Here is an 18,333-nt window from a genome sequence, read left to right as displayed (position 1 = left end):
AAAGGAAAAGTAGATTATGAAAGTAAACTAGCGCAAAATATAAAAACGGATAGTAAAAGTTTTTATAATTATACAAAGCGGAAAAGGGTGGCTAAAGTGAACGTAGGTCCCTTGGCGGAGGAGAAGGGGAAATTGATATGGGGTAATGAGGAAATGGCAGAGGCTTTGAATGACTATTTTGTGTCAATCTTCACGGTGGAGGACACGTCTAACATGCCAAAGAGAAATGTTATGGATACGATGGGAGGTGAGGACTTTGATACAATAGCATTCACTAAAGAGGTAGTGCAGACCAAATTTGTGGGTCTGAAGATACACAAGTCCCCTGGACTAATGGAATGCATCCCAGGCTACTGAAAGGAGTAGGCCAAAGTTATAGTAGAGGCTTTGGAGATAATTTACCAAAATTCTCTGAACTTTGGGCAGGTCCCAGCGGATTGGAAGACAGCAAATGTCACGCCACAGTTCAAAGAATGATGTAGGAAAAAGACAGGTTGTAGGAAAAATGATGTAGGAAAATAGGCCAGTTAGTTTAACATCTGTAGTTGGGAAAATGCTTGAAGCCATCATTAAAAAAGAAACAGTGAGGCATCTGGAAAGAAATGGATCCATCAGGCAGACGCAGCATGGATTCAGCAAAGGCAGGTCCTGTTTGACAAACTTACTGGAGTTCTTTGAGGATCTCATGAGCGCAGTGGATAGAGGGGAACAGATGGATGTTATTTATTTGGATTTCCAGAGGGTGTTTGATAGATTTAGGATGGAGATGAGAAGGAACTGCTTTTCCCAGACGGTGGTGAATCTGTGGAATTTTCTGCCCAATGAAGCAATGGAGGCTACCTCAGTAAATATATTAAAGACAAGGTTGGATAGATTTTTGCAGAGTAGGGGAATTAAAGGTTATGGGGAAAAGGAAAGTAGGTGGAGATGAGTCCATGGCCAGATCAGCCATGATCTTATTGGATGGTGGAGCAGGCTCGACAAGCCAGATGGCCAACTCCTGCTCCTATTTCTTATGTTCTTATGCTAGGAAGGGTCTCGGCCTGAAATGTTGACTGTTTATTTCCATAGATGCTGCCTGCCCTGCTGAGTTCCTCCAGCATTTTGTCTGTGCTACTGTGGTAGAGTCTGTTGTTTTTAGGTCTGGACCAATGGTGTGCTGCAGGGAAAGTGGGCAAAAGCAAATGGCAGACAGAATTCAACTCTGACAAGTGCAAACAGATGGACACACACATCGAATGGCAGGGCCTTGGGCAGTGTGGTACAGGAGAGAGAGACCAACGGACATGTTGACAGTTCCTTGAAAGTGGTAACACGGTTAGACAGGACGATAAAAAAGGTGTATGGCACACTTGCCTTCATCAATTGGGGCAGTGAGTACAAGATTTGGGTGAAATCAAGTCACAGCTCTACGAGAGATAGGTGAGAATGTACTTGGGGTATTGTGTGTGGATCTGACAGCCACAACATAAGAATGACATGATTAAATGAGAGAGGGTGCAGAAAAGATTCCAAAGAATATTGCTGGGTCTGGAGGGCTCAAGTTAAACGCAATACCTGTTTTCCCTAAAACTAAAAGAGGCTGAGAGGTGACTTGTTAGATGTTTATAAAAGCACAGGGGTCATAATTACCGTGGTTTTCCCAGGCCAGGGGAACCTAGAACATGAGTGGGGCAATTTTTAATAAACAATATGCCCAGAGGGTTGTGGGGACAGGAAGCATTTTAGTGGCAGGTGAAACTATACCATTTATCGCTGTCTGGGCAGGAGGGGGACATGGGGCGTGTGCAGGCAAATGGGATTCGCTCAGGAAGGCAGCTTGTTTAGCAGAGTTGGGTTAAAGAGTTCATTTCCATGATGTATAACTCTACAACTCTGCATGCTTGTGATTCAAGTTCTGTCTTTCACTTTTAAACACACACATTACCGGCCGGTGGGGGGGGGGGGGGGGGGGAGAGAAATTAGAACACAAGCGGGAATTTCACAATAGGCGCATTGGGATAGAGCAGCTCCACCCAAGAGCAAGGAGTGGTATTAACAACTGCTGAGCATCACTTAAGCACCAAGGAACCAAATGTTAGACCAAGCAGCCTTGCTTGGGGAGGCAAAGAGTCTCCAATTTCACTAAATTTTGGATTTTACTAAAATCTAGAGCCCTGCAAGATGCGGAAGCAGAACCTTTCAATTGTCTTCACTAGTGCACCTTGGGAAGCAAGTGACCAGTGCACACTGGGAAAGGTCCCAGAAACAGCAATGTGATTAAAAAAATTACAGATCATTTGTTCATTCAAGATGCTGTTTCAGGAGTAGCAGCCACAGCACTGACAAGAATTAAATCTTGCTCTTCAAAATAGTGCTGTAGAGGTGTTTTCATCTGTTATACATGACAGACAGAGTTTCGTACAATGACCCCATTAACTACACGGGACTCCCTCTGTATTGCGATGGAAGCAAGCTTGGATGGTATAGTCAGGAGGAGAGCTTAAAACCATGCATTTACTCAAAAGGCAAATGGGACAGCACTGAGCCAAGACAACGATGGTAGAAAATGTCCTTGATGCATCAGCCCCAGCCTTTTAGCAACAGTAATATTTGGCCACAACAGATACACTTCAGGGATTGGTGTTTGAACAGCTGTGTAAATAACACACACCTCACTGTTAAAAAAAGGGCGGGCCCAAATTCTTTGCCAAAAAGGGGGCCAGCTAGGTTTGTAGGATTTGTGCGCAAACGCTGGGAGTCTTTGGAGAATGCATTCCCTGGCCCTGTTCACGAGGCTCGACTTATTATGGCAACCAGCAAAAGGTGTGGGAAAATAGCCCAGAGCTTTCAAGGCAGCCTGGGTTGCTGCCCATTGTCAATTTAAAGCACAGCAGAGCAAACTATCAGAAGCAAATGAAACAGAACTTATTTTAAGTCAGACTGTTTATTGGTTTCTAGAAGAGGGTGAGCGTGCATTCCAGTGCAGGGGGCTGAGGAAGTTCAGACAAAGCACCGCAGACTTCCCTAAAGATCAGACTTTTAAAAAGTCCGACAGACATTTGTTTGATGTGGAACTAGGACCAAAATTTAGCAAGGCTATTGTGACCAGACCGAGGCCAAGGGGGCAAGAGCAAGTCGAAGGAAAAGAACCGGCCCGCAACAGACACACAGTGGGAGGGGGGAGAAAATCAGTTTCTGAAGGTGAGCCTTGGGAGCTTTGAGGAACAGACTGTGACCATCATCTTTGTTACGTGCTGCATCTTTATATTGGATGCAACTTTCTCTAAAATCTGTTGTTCTGATAATTGCAGCAAGAGATTTTAAATTGTGGTTATGACTAAGGTTAGATATAAATTGGCGGGGGCAAGGGGATGAGGAAGGAAAAGAGCTGGTGATTATAATTCCTAAATATGAAAAGGCTACACAGCAGGGTTATTTATATGGGGACTTAATAGTGGACAGAGAGCAGGAATGGCTGGTTGATTGAAAGAAGAAATCTTGAACTGAGAAGCAGCTTGCTGAGTTTCAGCTTGTGCACAACAGATAACAAGTTCAGACTGTACTTTACAGGAGCCAATAAAAACGTTCAGAAAGAGCCAACTTTTGAGACACTGGAGTTGGACATCAGTCAGCCCGCAATAAATGAGAGACAGTATTATCTGCTTGTAAACATGGTCGAGTGGTAGCAGGCTTTGATGTGCTAGTAAATTTAAACACAGACAGGAAACCACATGTCTGAGATCAGACGTACGATTCGCCTCCAACCACAGATGCAGTGCGCAACACAAGCTGCAGAGTCTGTTTTCACTTAGGAAGAGGGAGGACAGCTGAGATTGTCAAATGGCAATTAACCAGCGCCTTTCACCTCATTTTGGGGGATTTTAAAAACAAAACTGGCCTTTGAGGAGTTAAATTGACTGAAAGCAGCCTTCTTCTACTTTGAGCAGGTTCCTGAGATTGCCCGTGTTTAGTAATGGTCTTCCCACGGGTTGCAGCCAACTGCGATCCCAATGTCCGATTGGTCAGATTGCTTGTCCCACATCCAACACTGGACGAGAAGGAATTTCCCCCAACACCGGGGAGTCAGTGACTTTTGCCTTCAACCCCCACCACAAACCATCGAGTTCTAGCCACCAATCCAGTCTCTCTCCCAGGAAATAAAGGCAGAAAACAAACTGTTTAAATCATGGCCTCTGACTGGAGGAAATTAATGGGCTTCAATGAGATACAGGCAGGCTGGAAGAAGAGGGCAGACCTGTGCCTGATGAAGTCAATGGAGAGAAAATAGTTCTAATTTTTTTACTAAAAACAAAACACATGGGATCTTGGGTTTTATAGTGACAGGCATAGCGTGAGAGCATGGTGAACACTAGGTTAACCACAGAGTACTGTATCCTGTTGCGGAAGCAACTCTTTAGGAAAAGTGAGAAGGTTGGACAGGGTGCAGGAGAGTCCCAACAGGGATGCTTCCAGAGACGAACTTACTACATGGGGAAGAGTAGAGTAACTGGAACTGCCATTGGAGCAGACAAGTTGAGAGGGGATCTGACGCAGGGCGAATGGAGAGAAGTTATTCCCAGGACATAAAGGTAAAAAGAACCAAAAAGTGGATTAGCTGAACTCTTTCCAAAACAAAACGCAGTGTATTTGGAGTCCAGAATGCACTAGCGGGGGTGGTAGTGCAGGCAGATTCAACTGCAGCTTTCAAGCGGGATAGGGAGAGCACAGGAAAGAATTTGCAGGACTGAAAGAGAAACTGGAGGGGGGGGGGTGGGGGCTTGTGCTTGGAGAGGTGGAACCAACATGAATAGAATGGGCCTGACACACCAACACTTCTCAAATTCTATGAATCTGGTGTGGAGCTCCTGTTCCCGTTATTCTCCTCTTTAGAAGAGCCTCTAATGATCAGTTCTGTTAACAATGGCCACCTCCGCCAGGAAGAGATCAACAGAGGGGAATCTAGAACACAAAGAAAGCAAAAGCAGGCAGAGAAGGAGAGTAATTTGCATAAAGATAACAAATTACACCAGGAATGGACAGAGCATACAAAGACAGGACTGCACCAATACACAGGCTTCAGAAATTAAAAAAAAATGGAGTAAGGCAAATAGAACTACAAAAAACTTGTTAAAAATGTTTGAGACATCAATGAAATATGCTGTATCTGAGTGTGGGAACAAAGATAGATTGTAAACTGATACAACTCCAATCACAGAATCATGGCTACAAGGCGACTAAGGAAGGGAGAAGAATGCTGAAGGATGTTTGATATTTAGGAATGACATCTGAAAAAGTGTGGTGGCCTTCTTTGTAAGATCAGAGCATTAGGGAAAAAATGGTATTGGCTCTGTAAATCAAAATGTGCAATAGGTCTCAGTTTAGACTGCTTGCATCTCCACAATCTCCATCAGCACAGGGGCACCACAAGGCTGCGTGCTTAACTGCTTTACTCTCTTTACTCCCTGCTCTACTCACTTTACACTTACGACTGTGTGGCCAATCACAGCTCCAGTGCCATATTTAACTTTGTTGATGACACCACTGTCACAGGCTGAATCAAAGGGGGCGATGAATCAGCCTACAGGAGGGAGATTGAAATTTTTTGCTGAGTGGTGCCACAACACTAACCTGTCACTCAATGTCAGCAAGACCATGGAGCTGATTATTGACCTGAGGAGGAGGAAACTGGGGGGGGGGGGGGTCCACGAGCCAGTCCACCTCGGAGAATTAGAGGTGGAGAACATTGGCAACTTTAAATTCCTCCGGGGTTATTATTTCAGAGGATTTGCCGGGGCACAAGGGCAATTACGAAGAAAGCACGGAGGCACCTCTACTTCTTTAGAAGTTTGTGGAGATTTGGCATGACATCTAAAACTTTAACAAAGTTCAATAGATGTGCAGTGGAGAGTATACTGTCTGGCTGCATCACAGCCTGGCATGGAAACTGCGATGTCTTTGAATGGAAAAAAAAATCAGACAAAAAGTAATGGATGTGTCCCAGTCCATCACGTGTAAAGCCCTCGCTAACACTGAGCATATCTACATGGAACACCGTCACAGGAAAGCTGCGCCCATCATCAGGGACCACCACCACCCAGGACATGGCCGCTTCTCACTGTTGCCATCAGGAAGGTGGTACAGGAGCCTCAGGACTCCTGTCACCAGGTTCAGGAACATTTATTACCCCTCAATCATCAGGCTTATCAACATCATTGAAATGTTCCCACAACCTATGGACTCCCTTTCAAGGACTCTTCATCTCATGTTCTTGGTATTCATCACTTCTTTATTTATTTTTTATTTTTTTTCTATATTTGCACACAGTTTGTCATCATCCACACTCTGGCTGAGCTCCCAAGTTGGGCGGCCATTTACTGATTTTGTAATGTTATTATTCTTTACGTTTACTGAGTATGCTCACAAGAAAATGAGTTGCAGGGCTGTATATGATGACTTATATGTACATTGATAATACTTTTACAGTCATCGTTACTAGCTGGGATCCTTCAGGAACATCGTAATACTGTATACTGTTTTAGTCTTCTTAACTCCAAGGATGAGATGTTTGCTATAATGCAGTAAAAAGTCTCAAATTAATTCCTGAGATAGCAACACTGTTGAAATGATATTGGCTGAATGGCCCTATATTCATTCGAGCTTAAGGTTCAAAGGGAATTTTATTATCAAGGTACACGTATGTCACCATATACAACCACGAAGTTCATTTTTCAGCAGGCATACTGAGCACATCTATAGAATAGTAACTATAACAGGATCAGTGAAAGATCAATTCGAGTGCAGAAGACAACAAGCTGTGCAAATGGAAATACAGTCAGCCCTCCTTATCCGCGGGGGATTGGTTCCGGGACCCCAGCGGATACCAAAAAACACGGATGCTCAAGTCCCTTATTTAACCTGTCTCAGTACGGTGGTCTTTAGGACCCAGCAGAACCCTGTACCTTATTTAATCTGTCTCAGTGTGGTGGACATTAGGACCCAGCGGTGCTGCTCTGAATCTGCAGTGTTTATGTTCATGAAAATAATGACGGTCACGATTGAAAATGAAGTGGAAGTAATAAAGCGATCAGAAAGAGGTGAAACACCATCTGTCATTGGAAAAGCGTTAGGCTACAGTCGGTCAACAATCAGAACAATTTTAATGGAGCATGTGAAAGGCCCTGCCATTATTAAAGCTACAATTATTACTAAGCAACGCAATGGTTTAATTATTGAAATGCATATGTTTCTTAAGTGTTTTATATGCATAGAAAGGTAAAATATATATTATATACTAAGACAAACGTTTGACTAACTGATGCTAATTAATACCAGATGTACCTGTTCTGACTTAAAGACGGACTCAGGAACGGTACTCGTTCATAACCCGGGGACTGCTTGTATTTTAAAATCATCTCTAGATTACTTAAAATACCCAATACAATGTAAATGCGATGTAAATAGTTGTTATACTGTATTGTTTAGGGAATAATGACAAGAAAAAATAGTCTGTACATGCTCAAACAACGAGTGCTGGAGAGAGAACTTACAGGTTTTCCCAACCCGCGGTTGGTTGGATACGTGCATGCGGAACCCGCGGATAAGGAGGGCCAGCTGTAAATAGCAATAGGTAATGAGAACATGAAATAACAAGATAAGGATTTCTTTAAGTGAGATATGGTTGTGGGAACACCTCGATGGATGGGCAAGTGAGTGTAGTTATCACTTTTTGTTCAGGAGCCTGATGGTTGAGGGGTAGTAACTGTTCTTGAACCTGGGGGTGAGAGTCCTGAGGCTCTTATACCTTCTACCTGATGGCACCAGTGAGAAAAAGGTATGGCCTGGGTGGTGAGGATCTTTGATGATGGATGCTGCTTTTCCTACAGCAATGCTTCATGTACATGTGCTTAATGGTTGGGAGGGCTTCACCGGTGAGGTACTGGGCTGAATCCACTACCTTAGAGGAATGTGAGAAGATGTCATTGAAATTTACAAACTTTTGACAGAATTAGACAGATTAAACATGTGGGGGGGGGGGGGGGTGAAATGTTTTCCCTGGTCAGTAGGCTGGTGGGTACCACAGAAACCAAGGATTGAAGTTGATGATGAGGAGGGCAGACATTGGTATTGATTTAATTGTTGTCACGTGTACCAAGGTTAGAGGTAGACTGTTTGCATAGAGAAAGATCATGCCATTAAAAAAAATGACATGAAGGTAGTCAAAACAAAGCAGAATGCAGAATATCATGTTGCAGTTACAGAGAACGCGCAGTGCTGGTAGACAAGCAAAATACGAGGGCTACAGTGAGAAGTTCAAGAGTTCATCCTTCACAGATGAGAAATCCAACCAAGAGTCTGATAACAGCGAGATAAAAGCTGTCCTCGACTTTAATGGTTTTGTTTTCAAGAAGGAATTATTTCCCGCAAGGGATGGTGAACCTGAGGAGAAAAATGCTACTGAACGTACATAAGGAGACCAATTTCTAGACATTAAAAGACATCATTGGGATAGAATGAGAATATATATATCAGCCATGCTTTCATTGAATGGTGAAGGAACCTAAAGAGTGAAATATTCTACTATTTGGTCACTCAGTTAACAAAATCTCCAAGACAATGTCTGACCTGAGCAGGAAACCCATTTTCATTCTCAATTACACATAGGCTTACAACACAACCCAGTGTCTGATGGAACCCCAGGTCAAGGTGCCTTCACTCCTAAGTTAGAGTGTCACTTTCTAACAAATTAATGGGACCTACAAATAAAAAAAGATTCGAGCTGATAACCTGAGTATTCCTTCCTGCTGTGACAATAACTTCAGCTCACAGCTACCTGCAAGTACCAAGGAGGGGTTGGCGGTCAGAAGCAATCACACTCTCAAGGTATCAGGTCGCAAGAAAATCGATTGCGTTGCTACATAAATTTGTTAGTTAATTTACAACTGGAGCTGTAAGCAAGACTAAAACCTGTATAAAAGGCTTCCAGCTTTCCTGACAACCACTACAGTGACAAAAGGAGGTGCAGACTGCCATCCAAAACCCAAACCCCAAACACTTACATACCCAGGATCAAAGGAAATATAATAGAATATATCCCATCTCAAAGATAGCAAAACATACTGAGCCGCTGCAAAGGAATGCCACTGAACAGAATTTCCACAGACTACTTTAGGAAATGGCATAAACAAATGCATTGTCAAAGAGGCTTTTAAACAAATATCCTTCCTGAGAAAAGGTTCAGATGAAATTCAAGGTCACAGTTCTGACCAACTGCAGACACAACTGGCAATATTGAGACAACTGACGCTGGGGGTTGGGTGGGTGAAGACGATGACAGATTTGGGTGGAATAAAGCACCTGAGGTGGTTACAGACCTGGAACAGGATGTTTTAAGAGGTTGATAGAGGTAGAGAGGCAGTAGATCTGTAAAGGAATTCCAGAGTGTAGCCCCAGGCATTTGAAAACACGAATTGCAGAAGCTGAAATGGAAACACTGGTTCTGCAAAGTGGAAAGAGAGGTGGCGATCCCCGAAAGCTGTAAGCTGCAGAAGCAACAAAACTCCGAATCACATCACCAAATGTTTCATTATCTGATGCAACTCACCATCTGTGAATATCAGCTTGTCATTACATTCTGCCTCCTTTGAGCACGAGCAAATGTAGAACACCGAACCTTCAGCCTTCTTTTCTTTCATCTCACATCTCGTATTATTGTAGTCATCCAGCATGTGCCCATACAGAGGCTTTGCTGGATCGTGGCACAGAGTTTCTATAGTCACATTGGCATCTTGCTTCCTCCTGCAAGTCAAGGGAAAGCAGAAGCCTTTAAGATCGGTCAAGCCAAACACCAAAAGATTCCAATGAAGCTCGATACAATTACTTTCCAGGTCTTGCCAATGACCTCTATGGGTCTTGGGCTTCACTTTAATCTTTCACATCCTTAAAGTAATGAAAGAATTCATTAAAATTTGTCCATGAAAAAAATCTGCTGGAAGTAGCCATAATAAAGGCTATAATATTCAAATTAAAATCAGGCACTCGAAAGGGACTGCTGGAAAAACTCCAAGGGAGTTATAGAAATTGCATAGCCTTCTCTGAATGGCAACGATTGCTGGTTCTAGGAGTGTTCTCCATAATGACAGACTTTAAGCCACCAACGAGTATGGAGGAGATACAGACAAATGGTACTGAGGTGACATAAGATTACAAATTTCCTCTAACATGTGTGGGGAAAACCTCTCTCCAAGATACACTCAGCTTATCGTTATTGCCCTGGTTGAGGATTCTACCCACTGGAAGGGAGTGTATCTTTGGATCTACTCTCTGGGAATCCGCTGCAGCTTCAAATACTTCTCTTTGTGTTCATTTGAGTTTGGAAGATTGAGGGATAATCAATATAGTGTGACACTGGCATTGCAGCTCATTTAATCTCAAAAGGTCTGCAGGCTCTTAGGCAATTAAAATATTTTTTCCCCAGAATGACATGATAGTTCCTGCTCTTTCACCTCTTTCGATCAATTAATCAAATAATGATTAGGAAGGGATGAATGAATCTCCATTATAACTTGCATCTTGCCTTAGCCTTACCATTGAAGATTACTTGGCAAGCAGTATCCAATAATTACCTCCTACGAGAGACTAATAATAATTCCCAAGGAAGGAACTGCCATTTATGGAATGACTTTTATGTTGTTTAAAACACCTTACAAGCAATCAAATATTTCTAAAATATGGGGAATACTTTGAACACACTCAAACAGCAATGAGAGAGAAAAAAAGAGGCTACATCTTTTGTTTCAATAGACAAGAGGTATTGCAGATGCTGGAAGTCTAGAGAAATACACAATTCTGAATATGCTATTTAGAATGTGTTGTGTATGCTTTTACACCCTGGCCCCAGAAGAATGCTGTTCCGTTTGGTTATATCCATGTATGGTTGAATGATAATTAAACCTGAACTTGAAATCGATTTAATTTGAAATTTTTGATTTGACATTGTGCTGGAGGAGCTCAGCAGGTCCGGCAACTTCTATGGACGGGAATAAGCAGTCAACATTTTGGGCCGAGACCCTTTATCAGGGCTCATGAATGAAGGGTCCTCATGGGGTCTCAGCTCGGAACAGGGACCATTCATTCCCACTAGATGCTGCCTGGCCTGCTGAGCGCCCCCCAGCACACTGTGTGCAGCCACTGTTTCAGTCACTGGTTATCAGAGATCTAAAAACTGTAACTCAAGTAACACCTCAATGATGTGAAGTAGCACCCTCACTACTGAAAAGTCAGAATGCAAGAAAGGGTGAAAGGGGGTGGGGCAGGGAGAGACATTACCAGATTGAGACACACACTTCATCCCTGTTCTCGCAGATGGAGGACCTGTTGCAGTTACTTATGCAGGAGCCAGTATTGGTGCAATTAGTAGGCTCCATATCACAGAACCGGCACAGTTCGTTGAAATGCATCATTTTATCGAAGATAGTGCCTTTCTGTTTCCCTGGAAAAGAGAAAAGGAAGTAGCATGAATTAATCTTTCAGAATAAATCAGCCCTTTCTTGCTAAAAATACTAGGGAAAAACCCACACATTACAAGTGTCAAATTGCTTAAATCCGGGAGGAACAGTTTTATAGATGCAATGCAGGAGATGTCCGAGCTGGGTTTGAAACAATTTGTCCTGTTCAAGAGAGGCCATAAAACAGAGGAACAGAATTAGCCATTCAGCCCATTGAGTCCAACATGGCAGACTTACGATCCCTCTCAACCCAATTCTCCTGACTTCTCCCTGTAAGCTTTGACATCCTTACTAATCAAGAATCTATCAACTTATCAATGGCATTCTTCACAGCCGTCTGTGGCAATGTATTCCAGAAATTCAACACCCTCTGCCTATAGAAATTGCTCCTCGTCTCTCATCTAAAGCGATACCCTTCTATTCTGAGACTGTACTCCATCCTCTCCATGTCCACTCTATCTAGGCCTTTCAATATTCAATAGGTTTCAGTGAGAAACCCACCATCCATTCTTCTGAACTCCAGCAAGTGTAGGCCCAGGAACATCAAAAGCTCCTCGAATGTTAACCCTTTCATTCCTGGGATCATTCTCACGAACCTCCTCTGGACCCTCTCCAATGCCAGCACAACCTTTCTTAGATCAGGGGCCCAAAACTGATCACAGTACTCCAAATATAGTCAGAACATTACCTTATCAAGACTCAACATCACATCCTTGCTTTTATTTTGGTCCTCTTGAAACAAGTGCTCAAATTGCCTTCCTTACCACAGACTCAATCTGCAAATTAACCCACAGGGAATCCTGCACGAGGACTCCCAGGTCCCCATTTCTGAAATTTCTCCCCATTTAGAAAACTGTCTGTGCTTTGCTCCTTCTATTGAAGCACACGCCCATACTCCTCCTTACATGATTCCATCTGCCACTTCTCTGCCCATTCTCGAGCCTCCCTGCTTCCTCAACACTACCTACCCCTCTACCCACCTTTGTATTGTCTGCAAACCTGGCCACAAAGCCATCAATTGTCTTCTAGATCGTTGACACAAAATAAAAAGCAGCAGTCCCAGCACTGATCCCTGCAGACCACCACTAGTCACCAGCAGCCAACCTCTTTATTCTCTAAGCAAACACGAGGAAACTTGCAGATGCTGGAAATTCAAGCAACACACACAAAATGCTGGTGGAACACAGCAGGCCAGGCAGCATCTATACGAAGAAGCACTGTCGACGTTTCGGGCTGAGACCCTTCGTCAGGACTAACTGAAAGAAAATATAGCTTCTATTAGTTCCGAAGAAGAGTCTCGGCCCGAAATGTTGACAGTGCTTCTCCCTATAGATGCTGCCTGGCCTGCTGTGTTCCACCAGCATTTTGTGTGTGTCCCTTTATTCTCTCTTTTGTTAGCTAATCTTCCATTTATGCTAGTATCTTTCCTGTGATACCACGGGATCTCATCTTGTTTAGCACCTTCATATGCCTCCTAAAAATCAAAGTTAACACCATCCACTGATTAGCCCATCTGTTGCATCCAATACCTTTTTAAAAATCTGTACAGAATGTAGTTACAACATCTCTTCAGACAATGCATTACAACCCCAACAAGTCAACTAAGACAAAATATTCTCCAGAACAAGTTCTTTAACAAATTAACTTAAATCAATGCTTTCGGGTTACAGATTCACCCCGAGTCTATGTAACTGGTGCAATTACTAATCCTAAATTCATCCCTGCTCAGAATGCACATTTCCCCACTCCATAGTTTGCTCAGACTTGCCTTTGTATTTCCCGTGCCACAAAGCAACTGGATAGAATTTTGGAACAGAATTAAACTTAACAAAAAAGTATGATACATTTTAGACAGATAATTCTGTTTCACTAACACAGGCAAAATTCATGAAAGATACACACTTTATATAAAATTATTGTAATTTTTCAACAATCAGCTTTTTCAACAAAAAAAAGTGGCAAAGAAGATTTGCAATAAATTTGTAGAAAAAATATTCTAGATATGGAGTAGCATAGTCAATTATTCATAGTCAAGTATTCAAGTGCTTTTTAACACTGTGTCTATGCCCTGGCACTCCAATGCCGTGAAGCCATCATGACTCATTCACCTCCAGCACAATGGCAAACTTAGATTCTATTCCCCCCCACCCCTGAAGCAAAACCCCACTTTCAAATAGACTTGTCATCAATTTAAAAATGCAACCTTTATTTAGGCTAGGTCTCAATGAGCTATTCCAGTGGTATTACATCCCCTTCACAACAGAGCTCAGTTGCCAATACCGTATTGAATGTCAGTCTGCACTGGTCTAACCAAAAAAAAATCATGGCCCTTGTGCCTTTGACATACTTTGAATGTCGAAACTGCTAGATCAACTCATTTTCACACAAGTGTTCAATGTAACAAGATAACCCAAGGACAGTCACAGGATTTTTAACAAACCAAATTTATTAGAGACGTAGAAAATTTTGGGCAGATTTTGGTCAAGGAGGAGGGATTTACAGAATGCCTGAAAGGAGGGTAAAAGAGGCAGGCCCAAGGGAAATCATGGGTCATGAATAATTAAATTTGATAGTGACCAACAAGCAAGGATTGGAAGAGCACAGATTACAGAGATAATATGAATCAAGTCCATGGATGAAAACCCGGGAAAAAAGGACATAAGAAATAGGAGCAGCAGTAGGCCATCTGGCCCGTTGAGCCTGCTCTGCCATTTAATAAGATCATGGCTGATCTGGCCATGGACTCATCTCCATCTACTTGCCATTTTCCCATAACCCTCAATTCCCCTACTATGCAAAAAATCTATCCAACCTTGTCTTAGATATATTTAGTGAGGCAGCCTCCAATGCTTCATTGAGCAGATGATTCCACAGATTTACCACTCTCCGTCCTAAATCTACTCCCCCAATCTTGAGGCTATGTCCCCAGCAAACTGAGCAAGTTTAAGCAATGCACATTATGTTTATCATATTAGATGATAGAAGGCAATAGCATCCCTTTCTCCACTGGTAAAATACTCTTCCAGTAGGATCTTTATACAAAATGAGAAATGCCTTTCACCTGTTACAAGGCAGGCAGATGTGCATTTTTTCTCCATTATCAATGTGGTGGGTGATACATTGCTGATTTTATCAGCTGACAAACAAGAGAAAATCTGCAGAGGCTGGAAATCTGAGACACCCCCCCCCCCAGGCAGCACCTATGGGGGGTAAAAAAGTACAGTTGACATTTTGCATTTTGGGCCAAAACTCTTCTGCAGGACTGAAGAAAAATTGAGGATTAGGTATAAATGGTGGGGGGGGGGGGGGGGACACTAGGTGATGGGTGATGGGTGAAACCTAGAGGGGGAGGGATGAAGTAAAGAGCGGGGAAGTTGATTGGTGAAAGAGACAGAAGGCCGTGGAAGGAAGAAAAAGATGGGAGGAGCACAGTAGGGTGGGCATGGAGATAAATTGACAGAAGGAAAAGGGGATAGGAAATGGTGAATGTTACCAGCTTTTGTTTTCTGTTCTCAGTTGAGTAGATTGAGGAGGCCCCTCAGTGGCTGAAATGATGTTAACCCACACCATCTGTGTAATTAGGGTATTCATACATAACAATTACAAGAGCTGGATAAAATACAGATATCCAAAATTCAGAAACAATTAGTCAATGCTTCACACTGGGCAAGGACGGGTTAAAATCTACTACAAAAGGCCAAAGCCTCAATAGTGTAAAGGCTCAAAGCTGTAATCGTAACATGGCACAATGATCAAAAGTTAGAGCTGGTCAGAGTTTTAACCAACAGAGTTGCACTGACTGTTTATTCATACTTCTGCCACAAGATCTGCATTATTTCAACTGGGTATTGTTTTAAGCCTGGTCATGCACAACTATACGGAAGGATAGCAAAACATATTCACAAGTCTGTTTAGGAATAATTTTTTTAAAAAAAGGTTGAAAGAATAGTTAAATAAAGTCACACTGTTACTTACATCTAAATGCTTAAATTACATACATCTTTACTGGAGTCACTTTGACTGGAAAATGATCACCCTCAGATCCAAAAATGCTGTAGTGATTCTTAAGATAATCTCAGTGAAAGAAGCAGGATCCAAGAGTAGTTCAGATCCAAGAGTAGTTCATTCACTGCTGACGTACAGGAATATCTGCTTGAGTCACAGAGTTTGGCTTCTTCCAAGGTACCCTTTAAATGACCTTGGAGATACTTGGAATTCTCCACTATATTTTTTTTGGGTTACACCCACTAAAAGACAAGTGACAGAGGTCTGCAAAAGACTCTGTGATATCTTAGTTCTTTGTCACCATTTTTACTCAGTTGGGGATCTTATTTCACATTGCCTCACGACCGTAATCATTCTACAAGTACACACTGTGTCATAAATCCTATTGTGCAGTGGGAAGCTCCAAGTGCTGTTGATGTATTTGACAGCCCAGGCTTTCCCACAGCTCGATTCCCAGTGCTGTTTAATGGACAAGAGTGACTTGCACTCATTCCGCATGGTCCTTTGTTGACCTGCTGAGATCCAAACCAGAAGTTGGTTTTGTGATTCAAGACGTTGCCGCTTCCTTGGCCATGTAGTGTGAAGCTTCGAGTGCTTAGCACACGAGATTAAGCGTCAACCAGCGGGCAGACAGCCGAGTGTGCAGCGTGTCGGAAGAGTGGGAAGATGTACTTTTGCTGATTGTGTGAACTGCTCAGTCCTCATCCTGTTCACCAACTGAATGTGCAAGGATTATCAGTCAGGAGTAACTGGAGACCATTCCAACCCATGGATCAATACAAAACACAGCTTTCCTTCAGAGAAGCCCAGACCCCAGTGGGTATAACAGTCCAACGAGATTCATGAGCCCAGGGTGGTTCGTACAATACTTAAAGTGTTATGATTGCAGATTTTAGTGTTAAATTAGATCAGGGCTGATGCCAACACAAAAGATGCCAACTAAGTTACTAACTGAGCTAGTCCCAAATCCCTCTAAACCTTTCCTACTCACTGACATTCCCTCCATTCCAAGCAAATTCTCTTCCAACAGAGCACAGCTCCTGCAAATTATTTGCAACTCCTCAATAAGTGTAACATCCACAAAATACTTTATTGTCACCAAACAATTGATACTAGAGCGTACAATCATCACAGCGATATTTGATTCTGCGCTTCGCACGCCCTGAAGTACACGTCAAAGTAAATATAATAAAAATTTAAATTATAAATCTTAATTAGAAAATAGAAAAGGGAAAGTAAGGTAGTGCAAATCAGGTCCGGATATTTGGAAGGTACGGCCCAGATCCGGGTCAGGATCCGTTCAGCAGTCTTATCACAGTTGGAAAGAAGCTGTTCCCAATTCTGGCCGCACGAATCTTCAAGCTCCTGAACATTCTCCCGGAGGGAAGAGGGACAAAAAGTGTGTTAGCTGAGTGTGTCTTGTCCTTGATTATCCTGGCAGCACTGCTCCAACAGCATGCAGTGTAAAGTGAGGTCAAGGATGGAAGATTGGTTTGTGTGATGTGCTGGGCTATGTTCACAATCTTCTGCAGCTTCTTCCGGTCTTGGACAGGACAACTTCCATACCAGGTTGTGATGCACCCTAGAAGAATGCTTTCAACGGTGCACCTATAAAAATTAGTGAGGGTTTTAGGGGACAGGCCAAATTTCTTCAGCTTTCTCAGGAAGTAAAGGCGCTGGTGGGCCTTCTTGGCAGTGGACTCTGCTTGGTTAGACCAAGTTAGGTCATTTGTGATATTCACCCCAAGGAACTTAAAGCTTTTGACCTGTTCCACCTGTGCACCACCGATGTAGATGGGGTCGTGTGGTCCGTTACTCCTTCTGAAGTCAACAACCAATTCCTTCGTCTTGCTGACGCTGAGGGATAGGTTATTGTCTTCACACCATGCCACCAGGTTCTTAATTTCCTCTCTGTACTCAGACTCATCGTTACCCAAGATACGGCCTACAATTGTGGTGTCATCAGCAAACTTATATTGAGTTCGGTGGAAACTTGGCTACACAATCATGGGTGTACAGTGAGTACAGCAGGGGGCTGAGTACACAGCCTTGTGGGGCATCGGTCCTCAGAGTGATTGTAGAGGAGAGCTTGTCCCCTATTTTTTTTTTTGTTACAGCCTGGGTCCTGTCTGTGAGAAATACTTCAATGAGTCCTCACGCGACCACCTGTAAGAGAGCACAAGCAAGATGAAGGAACAGAAATATTTTCCTGATGAAGGGTCTCGGCCCGAAACGTCGACTGTTTACTCTTTTCCATTGATACTGCCTGGCCTGCGAGTTCCTCCAGCATTTCGTGCATGAGCTTGGATCTCCAGCATTTGTTAGAAATATTTTCTAACAGGCCTTCTCAAAAGCTCAGGGTGGCCTCAAGTGCTTCACTGTCAATTAAATACTTTGTCTTCACGACTGGGAAAATAGCAGTCAGTGTGCACGGGGAATTGAAATAAAAACCGGAAGTGTCGAAACTCTCCTCAGACAGCATGTAAGGAAAGAGAAGCAGGATTACGGTTTCTTCATCTTCAGCCAGAAAAGTTAACCAAGTTGCTTCTTCCAGAGATGCTGTCCTGACCTGTTTTTAGTTGATTCTCACCGTCTGCAGCTTAGGTTTCGATTTACCATTTTTCCACCATTTAATGTCATAAAAACAATATAATTGATTGAAGGAAACTAACATACTCTGCTTTGAATAATGCCATAATCTCCTACGTTTAGTTCCAAGTTCAAAAAAAGCCAGGTTTAAATATCTCATCAGTAAATAAGGTATCTTTGACAGTGCGGCCTTCCACGAGTCTGCTCTGCCATTTCATCATGGCTGGTCCATTTTCCCTCTCAGCCCGAATCT

General features: G+C 42.9%; 1 protein-coding gene across 3 annotated transcripts in view; it reads right to left on the bottom strand.

Moving 5' to 3' along the window:
• The window catches only part of tgfbr2b (transforming growth factor beta receptor 2b), a 78,930-nt gene that overhangs the window by 40,175 nt on the left and 20,422 nt on the right, over window positions 1-18,333 (bottom strand). For all 3 annotated transcript variants that reach the window (XM_059945410.1, XM_059945412.1, XM_059945411.1), the window contains exons 2-3: window positions 11,308-11,470; window positions 9,584-9,777 (exon numbers count right to left, since the gene is read on the bottom strand). In XM_059945410.1, coding sequence (XP_059801393.1) covers window positions 9,584-9,777; window positions 11,308-11,470 — 357 coding nt within the window. The remainder of the gene's footprint in view (window positions 1-9,583; window positions 9,778-11,307; window positions 11,471-18,333) is intronic.

The sequence above is a fragment of the Hypanus sabinus genome, chromosome 20, assembly GCF_030144855.1.
Source record: "Hypanus sabinus isolate sHypSab1 chromosome 20, sHypSab1.hap1, whole genome shotgun sequence".
Taxonomy (NCBI): domain Eukaryota; kingdom Metazoa; phylum Chordata; class Chondrichthyes; order Myliobatiformes; family Dasyatidae; genus Hypanus; species Hypanus sabinus.
Note: the sequence above shows the minus strand (reverse complement) of the source record. Positions and strands in the feature narration are given on the sequence as shown.